The sequence below is a fragment of the Octopus sinensis genome, linkage group LG18 (assembly GCF_006345805.1).
Source record: "Octopus sinensis linkage group LG18, ASM634580v1, whole genome shotgun sequence".
Lineage (NCBI taxonomy): Eukaryota > Metazoa > Mollusca > Cephalopoda > Octopoda > Octopodidae > Octopus > Octopus sinensis.
In genome coordinates, this window is record NC_043014.1 from 53,964,408 (window position 1) to 53,977,663 (window position 13,256).

The 13,256-nt window shown below is 37.1% G+C and overlaps 1 protein-coding gene across 2 annotated transcripts in view; it reads right to left on the reverse strand.

Moving 5' to 3' along the window:
* Window positions 1–2,883: 2,883 nt before the first annotated feature.
* The window catches only part of LOC115221631 (coiled-coil domain-containing protein 102A-like), a 33,753-nt gene continuing 23,380 nt past the window's right edge, over window positions 2,884–13,256 (reverse strand). The window contains exons 4-8 of one of the 2 annotated variants that reach the window (XM_029791832.2): window positions 13,056–13,172; window positions 9,321–9,530; window positions 7,760–7,930; window positions 6,912–7,015; window positions 2,884–3,057 (exon numbers count right to left, since the gene is read on the reverse strand). In XM_029791832.2, coding sequence (XP_029647692.1) covers window positions 2,928–3,057; window positions 6,912–7,015; window positions 7,760–7,930; window positions 9,321–9,530; window positions 13,056–13,172 — 732 coding nt within the window. In that variant the 3' untranslated portion in view covers window positions 2,884–2,927. The remainder of the gene's footprint in view (window positions 3,058–6,911; window positions 7,016–7,759; window positions 7,931–9,320; window positions 9,531–13,055; window positions 13,173–13,256) is intronic. The other variant, XM_036511081.1, reaches the window with a different exon arrangement.

Genomic DNA, 13,256 nt, shown 5'->3' on the forward strand with positions numbered 1-13,256 from the left:
ATACACATGCTGAGGACATAAAAAAACAAAACAAAACAAGATATCTAAATCATTCTAATTAGCAGGCTGGTAACGAAGTATTGCAAATGACAAAACATTATGAATACCTATAATAATTGATTGGTTTAGATGTAAAGATTGGATTCCTCCCATGCCAGCATGGAAGAAAGGAACTGAAGAATTAATGACAATCATGGCTTTGGTTCTCTTTTTTTTTTTTTTTTTCTGGGCTTTGGTTTTTTAGAATTTAATCTACAATTTATTAATTAATGTTTTGTAGAAAGGGCAACAACTTAATGAGGTTTAATATCGATTCCTAACAAGCTCTTAATATTAACGATAATAATAATGACGATGATGACGACAGTGAATTCGGCAATTTTAATGAAGTGTTTTGCTCATGGACTTAATTGTTGTAGATGAAAAAGAATTTGCAGCCCAATAACAGAATCTATTTGGTCATTGCACCAGAACTTTAGAGAAAAAAAAGGGAAAAAAATGACAATGATTTCATAAATAATTTAAGTTCAGATGACGTCGGAACTGAATAATTTGTCACAAATATGAAGAAAAATAAATTAATAAAAAATAAAATATTTTGAAGGAGAATTTTGTTTTGCTTTGAAGGCAACATTTAAATATTGGAGGGTAAAACATTTGCCAAATTAAAATGCCCAGGTGTGACATCTTAACACACCTGAAAAATAAGAGATTTACAACTGAATTCTTATATAAAAGTAGAAATTTTAAATGGAACAGTATTTAATTAATCATTCTAAAACTTTGTAATAACTACACATCTATTGGTGGTGGTCATGGTGGGAGGGAGGTTATTGCTAAAGTAATGTTTTTTTTTTTTTTCCATCAGATTTTCTAACCTCATTTTTGTGCTTTCTACACTACAACAAGTCTGTTTAGTCTTCAGTTTGGGGGGTGCAACACAGGGGGGTGGGGTGGGGTATTGAGATTCTGCATTGGAAATAAGAAGGAAATTTTGAGTTTGAACAGAAAAAGATAATGTATGCAGAAAAGTGCACATGTAAGACAAAAAAAAAAGGGGTTAGGTTAGTATTGAAAGAATTGTGTGAATAAATAGTCCAAAATATCTGATTATAGTTTGGAAGGAAAAAATAAGAATGTTACCGCAGGAAAGATTAGGGAAGCGACAACATTCGTGAAGTGGAAAGATCACACAAAAGGTAACTCTACATTGATTGTCAACATGGAAACCACACAACATTCTTGCAGACTTAGAAAAGGTAGAATTCATTCTGGTTACTAAGAGAAAAAGAAAAATATATTTAAGCTGGAGAAAGATGCATGGAAGACAAACAAAAAAGAAAAAAAACCTATTTCTTGATAATTTTCTTCAAATATTGACAATCAGGTTTCCATAATTATTTCTAATTGAAACTAGGGCCAGATTAAGTATAAATATATGAAGCCTTAAAGGCAAGAATTTTGTGTATTGCTCCAAATCTTTCAAAGAAGACCCTTTAATACGAGTTTATAAAAGAATCCTTAAACAGTTGCCTTGTTTGGTCTACAGCCCTTTAAATTTAACTCTGGTTGAAACCAGTTACAGTTATGACCAGGGACAGGTATCAGGACCTTTAAAAAGAAAAATTCCAGCAGCAGAACACTGGTTCCAAGCCTGGGTTTGATTGGAGAAACCCCAGAATTTGTTGAATTTCTATCTTTCTCTAAAATCTTGTAAAGAGTAAATTGTTAATGCTGATATGTTTTACATGATGGAAACAAACAAACATGGAAAAAATTAGGAAATTCAAGAAAACTGATGTAAAAAGTAAAAAAAAAAAAAAAAAAAAATTAAAATAATTTTTTTAAAACATTAAATTAGAAAAATATTAAATCCCAACATGGTACAAATTTGGCAAACTTTTTTTTTGTTTAAAAGATATGAAAAAAATGTTTATCACTTAATATTGAAATCCTTTTTTTTTCTTTTTACATATATATATAATTATGAAGTAGATTTGTTAGAATGAAACAGCAGCTTAAAACTCTACGTACACCTTACAAGATATGAAGATGCAAGCATTGGCAACTGAAAACTTTCTGCAATTTTCCAGGGAAACGGGGCAGGATTTCCTTGAGGTTAAAAAAATAAAATTTCTTCTCAAAATATAAAAAGAGAAAAAAAAAAAAAAGACTGCTCTGGGTTGAAAAAAATAATACAAACTGAATGAAAATAAGGGGAAAAACCAACGGCAGGGAAATATGTTTGTTAGGATGTTAAAGTCAATAAGGATTGTAAACAATTTGTCAGAAATCGTACACACTTTTCATATCTTTTGTAAATGTAGTTTGTCTCTAAGTAAAATTTGTTCAAAGGAATTTAAAAAGAAAAGCCATTATTTTAATGACTTTATTTAAGATTCCTTTCGTTTTTCTATAAACAGAAATTCTTGTTTTTGTTTTTCAATATCTAAACAACAAAATTTTTGTACAACAGAAAAAGATTATTCATTATATCTATACATATACATACACATATATACACTTATTGTATATACATATATATATATATATATATATATATATATATATATATATCCTCACACAAATATATATTCAGTCTGGAAAGTAGAGAGAGAGAGCGAAGAGAGAGAGAGAGAAAGAGAGAGAGAGAGAGAGAAAAGAGAAGAGAGAACAGAGAGAGAGAGATGAGAGGAGAGAGCGAGAAAGAGAGATGAGAGAGAAGAGAGAGAAGAGAGACATTGATAAAGAGAAGTTGATATTAAATAAAAGCTAAGTCTAGATATCTTTAGATCTGTACACAGAAACCGATTTATACAGAGCTTCCAGCACTAAGAAGAAAGCATTAAATTGTCTCCCCTTGCTATGGTGTGACGGTATTTGGAAGGGCGAGGTAGGGTTGCCGATTGATAAACACAGGGTTGGAGTTAAGAGATGTCGTCCTCCATCGCATTCTCATCACTGTCGGGAAGTGTGGTCGCTTCGTCAGTTGTGAACGATTTTAGACTCTGGGAAGAGCGAGACTTCAAACAAGTTTGTGGATTTCCTCGACGCAACCTAAAAGCAAGTGAGAAACGGGAAAAGATTAGAGAACCTTTGAATAACATATCATGGCAGTAATGAAGATTTGGGTAGGGAACGGGTGGAAGAGGCACAGAAAGGGTTTGTCTGGAGAAAAGGTAAACTGAGTAAAGGAACTGATAAAAGCCCCAGTCAGCCCAAATCAAGTGAATCAATGTTCAAAAGGTCTTCCAACTGTGACCATCCAGCCTTCAGTTCACACAGTGTATCTAGGACTACATCATCCAGTGTCTGCTTCCTTTTACAATGAATGTGATTTGAGGGAAATTCAGCTGCTGTTTCTAACAGACCAAGCGACCATGTAGAGGTCTCTTTACTGTTGCATGGTAGCAAGTATATTAGGCACAACTGCGGAAGATTATGAGAAGCTGGAGAGAAAATGAAGCAAACAGGATTCAGAGAATGAAGATTGGTAATTGGTGAGAAAGACAGAACTGAGGGAGAAGTTACCAACCAAGGAATCATTATTAGAGAAACGACTTCACTAAGAGAGATACAAGATGTAAAGAGATGGCTGTTAAGAGACAATGGCTCTTCCTTTTGACATCTGCTTTTGCCATGTTGGGTTGGAGAAGAAGTCATTTGTTAGGACAACTCTATGGTTAGATATCATTCCTGGTGCCAACCTCCGTTTTCAAATAATATGCTTTATTCCAAATCTTTGCACTTTCAAACACTAGATTTTAAAATTTTATGCAGGACATAAATCATTGCGCCCAGTTGTGTCAATGCAAAGATATGTAGAGAGACATCTGCTTTTGCCATGTTGGGTTGGAGAAGAAGTCATTTGTTAGGACAACTCTATGGTTAGATATCATTCCTGGTGCCAACCTCCGTTTTCAAATAATATGCTTTATTCCAAATCTTTGCACTTTCAAACACTAGATTTTAAAATTTTTATGCAGGACATAAGAATCATTGCAGCCCAAGTTGTGTCAATGCAAAGATATGTAGAGACCAACAAACACATGAGGGGCTTCCTTACAGTTTCTATCTTCAAATATTCTCTCACAAAACATGACTATAGAAGACATTTCCTATTAACCTTCATCATATCTTCAATAACCTTCATTTCTTTGAAGGCTTATTTTTCCATGCTTGCATGGATCGGATGGAATTCACCAAGGCAGAATTTTCTACAGCTGGATACCCTCCCTGTCACCAACCTTCACCTGTTTCCTCATGGCCAGATAGGTTTCCAAGGAAGAGTGGAAATGAACAGCACTTTTGTTCATCAATAAAGAACACATCTAAAACAGCTGGGGTGAACCCTAACCCATCTTTAGACACAACCACTCATAAGGCTTTCGATTACCTCAAGCTATAAAGTAGAAGACACTTGCTCCCCCAAGTGCCACACAGTGGGACAGAACCCAAACTACATGCATGTTTATGTGAAAACAATACAAAATTGAGTGCCTCAGAGAAGTCGGGTGACCGGGACGGGATATTGAAGCAAAAAGGCTGTGGCTGCTGTCATGCAGGAAAGGAAATCATTCTTCATGGAGAGAGAACGTTTATTCACAAATTGGTGAAAGTTTGATAAGTAATAAAAACTCTTCTAATAAAGCAATCCTTGGCCCTTTTTTTTTTTTTGGATGGAGTCGAATAAAGAGGCTGCATCCATGGCCCTCACAAACTGGCTATAATCAGTGAGACCGACGGGGTTAATGTTGTTTTGGAACAGCAAAAAGTTAATGGTTATCAGAGAAACATGAAAAGGAGAGAGAGAAAGTGAAAGGTTTTGGAGAAGATGGACAGAATATAGGGATTGGAGTGTTGTTTCTTCTTTTTAGGCAGTGTGTGAGAGTGTGGGTGGGCAGGGGCATATGAGGATTTGACTGCAATTTCTAGCAGGTTGAGTAACCACCCAGACACTCTTGTTGGTAAGATACAGATGAAAACATTAAGATAAAACACAAGATATTAACCTGATTTGGATTGGTTCTGTAATGCTACAGACCGAACCAAAATAGCTGGAAACGCACAATAATAGATTCCTCTGCTGGCAAAAAAAAAAAGGGAGTTGTACCTGTATTTCAAAGGGCCAGCCTTGTCACATTCTTTGTCACTCTGAATCTCCCAGAGGACTACGTTAAGGGTATGCATGCATCTGTGGAGTGTTCAGCCACTTGCACATTAATTTCACAAGCAAGCAGTTCCTTTGATTGGATTAACTGCAACCCTCGTCATCATAACCAGTGGAGTAGAAACCCATTGGCAGCAGTCATAGGTTATAATAGGGGTCTATCTTAATATTTTAATTAGTCAGGGAGAGTCTAAAATAATGACAAAAAACACCCACCAAAAAATGAGCTGAGTTACACAGGGGAACAGGAGTTGCCCCATTTATTTATCCTTTGCAACAAGTTCAAATATGTGCCAACATACAAAAGAGAAAACGGTGAACAAGCAGAAACTGTTAACAGCACAGACACACAGACACATATGAGTGTGTGTGTGTGAAATAGGTTACCAAATAACCAGCCATGTTGGTGAGGCAAACTGTGAAATATATAAGACTAACCTTCAACATTCCTTGTAAAAACAGGCATCTTTTGTCGTTAAAAGACAGTCATAAAGGACTTAGTGGCAAGTGTGAAGCAGAGCCATTTGAATGAGAGAAGATCAATGCTCCACAAGCAAGCACCAGAAGAGGGTATCAGAACTGAAAGACATCAGTTTCCAGAAATCACTGTTGGCAGCCATGAACTTTATGCAAATATATAACCCCACAACAAAAAGACAGCTGCTTTGACTCACTGTTTCATAATGCTAGTATCTGGAACATTCCATTTACAAGTACGGGTGCAAGTCACTATAATTTGGTATTTTTGTTCTTTTGATTTCTTTCAAGACCTTTTAATAGACTTCTAAGTTTACTGGTTCCATTCTCTTTAGGAGCAGCAGAGTGACTTTTTTTTATGATTAAAAAGTTTTTTTTTATATTCTTACATGGCATGGTTAAGAAGTTCACTTCTGAACCAAAAGATTTCAGGTTCAATCCCAAAGTGTGGTACCTTGGGCAAGGATTTTCTATTATAGCCCAACCAAAATCTTGTGAGTAGATTTGGTTGAAGGAAACTGAAAGGAGTTTATGGTGCACACGCGTGCATCTGTGTGTGTGCATGTATGTGCGTGCGTGCGTGTGTGTGTGTGTGTGCATGTGTGTGTGTGTGTGTGTGCATGTGTGTGTGATTTGACATCATGTGATGGATGTAAAATACAAGTGGTGCTGTTCATTTCTGATCTGGACATGGAACTGTTTTGAGTCAGGGGGAAAGATTACCTTATTTGAGAACAGGTGAGGGTTGGTGACAGGGAGAGCATCCAGTCGTAGAACATGTGCTTCAGTTTATTCTAACCCATGGAAACACGAAAACGTTACAATGATGATGATGATAAGTTTTGCTTTCCATTTTGATGCAGTCAGTAAAATAAAGTAACAGTCAAGTACTGGATTGAGTTTCATAAAAAAAAACATTGTCATCATCATCATGGAACAAACTGCCGGCATCAGTTGTTAGTTTCAGAGCACTGCATCCTTCAAAACTTCCATGCTTTCTGAGATTCGCCAACACTACACCTGATTTTCTCCCCTCCGTACACACGTAAGCATCTATCTGACTCATGCATTGTTCGCTTTCCAGACATTTCTACATTACTGCATGTACTTTATATGCACTTTCTGACAAGTTGTGGTGCACCTGAGCACCGTATACAATAATTACATTATTATTTTTTTTTTTTATCATCACCATCATGGCTTAACGTTCACCCACAAAGTTTGGCTTGCTCTAAAGACAGAAGGCATTAAAGCCGCCACTCACCTGCTTTGTAAATGTTCTATTTGGACTTGTAAGTTGCCAACTTGCTCTTCGTACTCCTCATTTGTACGTTGTAACTTACGGACATTGTTTGCTTGAAGATCAGCCTGAAAGAGGACAACAACAGATCATGAGATGATGAGGAGGATGAGGAAGTAGAGGATTAAAAGAACTGCAAACTTTGAACCAATTCTGTCTTCTCAAACGGATGAATGAATGCAGAGAGTTATACAGACATGTATGTTTTCTTTTATTTGTTTCAGTCATTTGACTGTGACCATGCTGGAGCACCACCTTTAGTCGAACAAACTGACTCCAGGCCTTATTCTTTGTAAGCCTGGTACATATTCAATCATTCTCTTTTGCTAAACCACTAAGTTACAGGGCGTAAACACACCAACATTAGGTGCCAAGTGATGGTGGAGGTACAAACACAGACACAAACACACACACACATATACAATGGGCTTCTTTCAGTTTCTGTTTACCAAATCCTCTCACAAGGCTTTGGTTGGCCCAAGGCTATGGTAGAAGACACTTGCCCAAGATGCCACGCAGTGGAACTGAACCCGCAACCATGTGGTTGGGAAGCAAGTTTCTTACCACACATCCACGTGCGTATTAGTGTAACCGTCTGTAAAGGTATCTATATTCCTAAAAGCAACTCTCTAAAAATACGTTAATTCAACCATACAGTAAAAAAAGGTCTAGACACCAATTTCATCCGGGATTGGATGTTGATATAGATAATTGACAGTGCTCCAGTATGGCCGCAATCCAATGCCTAAAACCAAAGTCAAAAAGGAAAGGACTAGCAGAACAGAAGCAGAACACAAATAATGGTAAGCTACCTCGTCTTCGGCAGAGGCCAAGTCTTGCTTTAGTTCTTCTATGCGGGAACGAAGCTTCTTAACCTCCATCTCGTATTGCTCTGCACGACGTCGAGTGTGATCGAGTTCAGTGTGTTTCTCAACGTTGATCTTCTTCAATTTTGCATGGACGTGGCGTAATTCAATGACTTCCTGAAGACAGAAAGAAAGAAAGAAAAACCAGATTTATTTTTTAATTAAAATCTTACACCAAACCTTAGTCACAATTTATGTTCCTAACACTAGCTTAACGATAACTCAGTTATTTTACTAAATTCTTTGTTATATTTAAAGTAATTGAAAGAAACACAGAGCATCTCAATGGAAATATGGTAATGAAAGAGTTAAAGAGAGTTAGTCAAATGTGTCTTCAATTTGCACAAGATTTGGCTGCTATTTCTAACAAGTCAAACAACTATGTGAAACAAAATCTGCAAATTAACCCTTTTGTTACCAACCTAACTGAAACTGCCTCTGGCCCTGTAGTACAAATGTCTTGTTTTCATAAGTTCTGAATTAAAATCTTCCACTAAACCTTAGTCACAATTTATGTTCCTAAAACTAGCTTAATGATAACGAAGTTATTTTACTAAATTCTTTGTTATATTTAAGGTAATTGAAAGAAACAGAGAGCACCTCAACACAAAATACAGTAACGAAAGGGTAGTTTGCCATCTGCAGTGAATGCAATCCATTTAGGAGGGCGTTCAGTGCGAATGGAGAGCAAAGAGAGAGGGAGAGAAAGTAGAGGGGTCAGCGATAAAGAAAGGCATTTAGCTGCGAAGACCATGACAGACACAACAACAAAGACTGGTGGTGGTGGAGGGAGGGGTGTTGGTAGGTGTTGAGAGGATTAAATGATGACCACAACATGTGCTGTTGCTGTAGTGGAACAAACATGGCCAACCCATGCCAGCAAGAACAAATGGACGCATGACAATAAGGATGATGGTGGTGGTGGTGGTGGTAATATAACATAAAGCTACTCTGATTCTAGACAGACACACACACACACACACACATACACATGCTATTACACATGTGCAATCACACACACATACACATATTTTGAATTCATTTTCATAGTCAATTACATCAACCCCAATTTCCAACTGGTACTTATCTTATTGACCCTGAAAGGAATAAAAGATAAACTCAACCTCAGCAGAATTTGAACTCAGAACAAAGACAGAAGAAAGGCACTGCTCAGCATTCAGTCTGACTTGCTAACGACTCGGCCAGCTTGCTGCTGCCTTAATAATAAAATAATAATAATAATAATAATAATAAATAATACTAATAATATTTGAAATTTGGTACACAGTCAGCAATTTTGGTAGGGAGAGAATAAGTTGATAACATTGACCCCAGTGCATAACTGGTACTTGATTTCATCGACCCCGAAAGGATGAAAGACAAAGTGGAGTTCAGTGGAATTTGAACTCAGAACATAAGCTTTTCAGTCCAACATGCTAATTATTCTGCCAGATCATTACCTTAATTAAAACAAGACTAATGAATGATAATAATAGCCAAAAATTACCTTATTCTTTTCAGAGAGTTCAAACTGCATAGTTCTCATATCAGAATCAATCAACGTAGCTGCTTGCTGGTTTTTCTGTTCTAATTGTTCATGTAAATCATCGATTTTTGTTCGTAACTTCTTGCTTTCTCGTTCCAGAGACAGTTTTTCCGTCTCTAAACGTTCCCGCTTGGCCCATTCAGAGGCATTCTCTGCTTGAAGAGCCTCCAGCTACAAATAAGCAATTCTTTGGGGTTTTTAATACTGATTATAAATGAATTAAAACTCATAATTCAAAACATTTTATTTTCATAATGAAAAAGTTGTTAGATCTTAGCATTGCAAAAACAAACAAACAACAGCCACACACCTGCACACACCAGGTAAACAAATCAACTCAAAATCTGTCTATCATAGACACACAGACAAACACATATAAATGTGTGCAACAGGCAAAAATATATCAAAAGGCATAGAATAATCGATAGAAACAGATTAGTGTTCAGAACTTTCCAGATGCCTAATTATCTATGAAGAATCTCTACAGAATTTTGTTTTCTTGTTTTTTCTGATTAAATTATATTTATTCTCCCTTCTGTATAATTAATTTATAATGCCATTAATATATAATAATAATATAATAATATAATAATAATATAATAATAATAATAATTGTGTACAGTGCTCAGGTGCACTACTACTCACTAAAGTGTAATATAATCAGGTTTAGTTTCGGCGATAAAAGCATGAGGGCCTAAAAGATATGTCATGGCATCAACAACTGACGCAGGCATTTTATTCCATGCTTCAGCAACTCTGAGCGTGAAAAAATGTTTCCGAAAGTCATGGGCTGTTGTTTTCTGACTTTGTAGCCCACGTGAACAGAGATCTTCCTTTTATAAATACGTAATAAATATACATAAACCCCCCTCCCTGTGTGTTGCATGAAGTGACCAAAAGGGTCGGTGCCAGGAAAGATATCCAGCTCAAGACATTATTTCAGGAAAAACTGTCTGAACATAAAGGGAAGCAGAACAAATACAGCAAAGTATTTGGTTTGATGCTCCACCAATTCTACCACTCGACCACCTAATAATAATAATAATCATAATAATAATAATAATCATAATAATAATAGTAATAAATGCCCTGATGCAGTACCAGGCAGTGGCTCTCATGGCTTCTGATCTTAACTGATTGGAAGTGTTATCATGTACATTGTTTTGTCTCGGTATAAAAGATGGGCTACAGCAAATATTCTGCTCAATACCACAGATTTGCTTGTCAGTTGTTTGACCTTAACCAGTTGAGCATGTCCCTTAGTGGCTGACGATATGTGCATCTCTGATCACGAGCAGAAGTAGTAGGGGAACATCATAGCCGTGTGTTGAGAGGGATTCTTTGGGGTTTGAATAATTCACCTTTGGAAACAAGGGTGGTTCGTTCAACATCCTTCAACAACCCTTATTCAGGGACCTTTTGAGCAGGATGGGCTACCTATTTGATCCGAAGAAAATTCTAACTGGGCCCCATCTGCATGGTCATGTGCTGTTTATCTTGAAATGAGATCACCATGTCGCGCACATATGGTTGTGATGCATGTGCCTGGCGTGCCCTTATCAGACGGGTAGTCATGATGGGTATATTGGGCTTCGTACATTTTACCCCAGTGTCACTTTGATGGCATGAACTGCTGTCTCACCCAATAATGATAATAATAAATATTTCTGATTTCGGAACAAGACCAGGAATTTTTAGGGAAGGGGATTACTTGATTATATTAAACCAAATCCTTGAGAGACCCTGTATTTTATCAACCCCGGAGGGATGAAGGACAAAGCTGACCTCAACAGGATTTGAACTCAGAATGCAAAGAACAAGAACAAAGCATTTCTTCAGATGCTCAAAGACCTTTAATAACAACAACAACAACTTAGAAAAGTCAGAAAATTGTTGGAGAGTAACTGATTACATCCCCCCACCCCCACCCGTCAGGATATATATTACAAATATCCACAAAGCCAGCAACTTTGAGGGGAGGGGCCGATTAATACCACTGAATCCAGTACTTGATTGGTCCTTCATTTTCTTTTATATATTTATTATATTGACCTATTTGTTTTAGTGATTGCAGTCATTTGATCTGCAAGAAATAGTAGTTAAATCTCCCTCAAAGCACAGCCAACAATCTTTAAACACGAAAGGCATGCTGCATAATGTAGCCATACATACATTCTGACAAGCAAAGAAAAGTTGGAATGGTCGTGGCTGGAATCTCTTTGAATATAAGTTTGTATAACAAGAAAGCAAGGAGCTGACCTGGGTTTATATTAGAAGCAAAAGCGAGATTCAGGTGAGATTGGGTGGGATTTGAACTCAAAGACTAGAGACAGGCAAAAATAAATATTGTAAAGATTTCTTTTTTTTTACTGCTTCTTACAAACCACTGCACTTAATGATTGGGACACAATTTTGAAGGCGAATTTGGTTGATTAAACTGAGCCCAGTAGATCACTGGTACCACAATTTTATTGATTCCACAAGAAGAATGAAAGACAGATGAAATCGGTTAGATTAGAACTCAGAATGTTAGGGCCACAAGGCATTTTGACCAACACTAGAAAATACTATCAGTCCATTAACTTATAGAAATATTGGTTTCAAATTTTGGCACAAGGCCAGCAGTTTTGGGGATGGGGGTTAAATCGATTTCATCAACCCCAGTGCTCAACTGGTCCTTATTTTATCAACCCTGAAAGAGTGAAAGGCAAAGATGATCCTGGTGGAATTTGAACTCAGAACATCAAGATGGACAAAATGTTGCCAAGTATTGTGGCCAGCTTGCTAATGGTTCTGCCAGCACGTTGCCATAACGATGAAGAAATATTAATAATTGTATTGGTGTAGGTATATATAATGCGTGTGAAGAATAAATATATATCTGGGTTCAGTCCCACTGCGTGGCATCTTGGGCAAGTGTCTTCTGCTATAGCCCCGGGCCGACCAATGCCTTGTGAGTGGATTTGGTAGACGGAAACTGAAAGAAGCCTGTCGTATATATGTATATATATATGTATGTATGTGTGTATATGTTTGTGTGTCTGTGTTTGTCCTCCTAGCATTGCTTGACAACCGATGCTGGTGTGTTTACGTCCCCGTCACTTAGCGGTTCGGCAAAAAGAGACCGATAGAATAAGTACTGGGCTTACAAAAGAATAAGTCCTGGGGTCGATTTGCTCGACTAAAAAGGCGGTGCTCCAGCATGGCCGCAGTCAAATGACTGAAACAAGTAAAAGAAAAAGAAAATACAACATTTGATAGTTTGTTTCACCTGTTTTTCCATGGTAACATGGCTTGGAGAGAAATGGATTTTGAGGCAGGGTTTTTAAACCAAATGATCTTCCTATCTACCAACCCTCAGCTGTCTTACAGGTAAGAAATTTGTATATTTGCCAAGTCTTCAAATGTGCAAAATAACTGGTTATAATGTCAACAAGGAATTTCTGCCCCCGCCTGCATTGCTCGGGCACTGACAGGTGAAAATATCAACAGAGACACATCTTTGCAAACACACACACACACACACACACACACATATAGGATGGGCTTAATACAGTTTGCATCAACCAAATTTCCTCACAAGGGTTTTGGTCAGTTGGGGACAATAGTAGAAGACATTTTCCAAAGGTGCTGGACATTGAGATGGGACCATATAAATATATCAATACCGGAAACAGAAAAATACGGTGACCTCACCTCTTTCCTCAAATCAGCCATTCGTTTGTCAACAGCCAAATGATTTTCTTGCTCATCTTCTAGTTCTAAATATATTCTAGAAAGTTCTTCTTTGTGTTCTGCTTGCAAACGTTCCATCTAGAAAATGGGAGGGGGGGCAAGGAGAGTGAAAAGAGGGTCTACAACAAAAAAAATACAGCAAAAAATAAATATCTCCAGAAA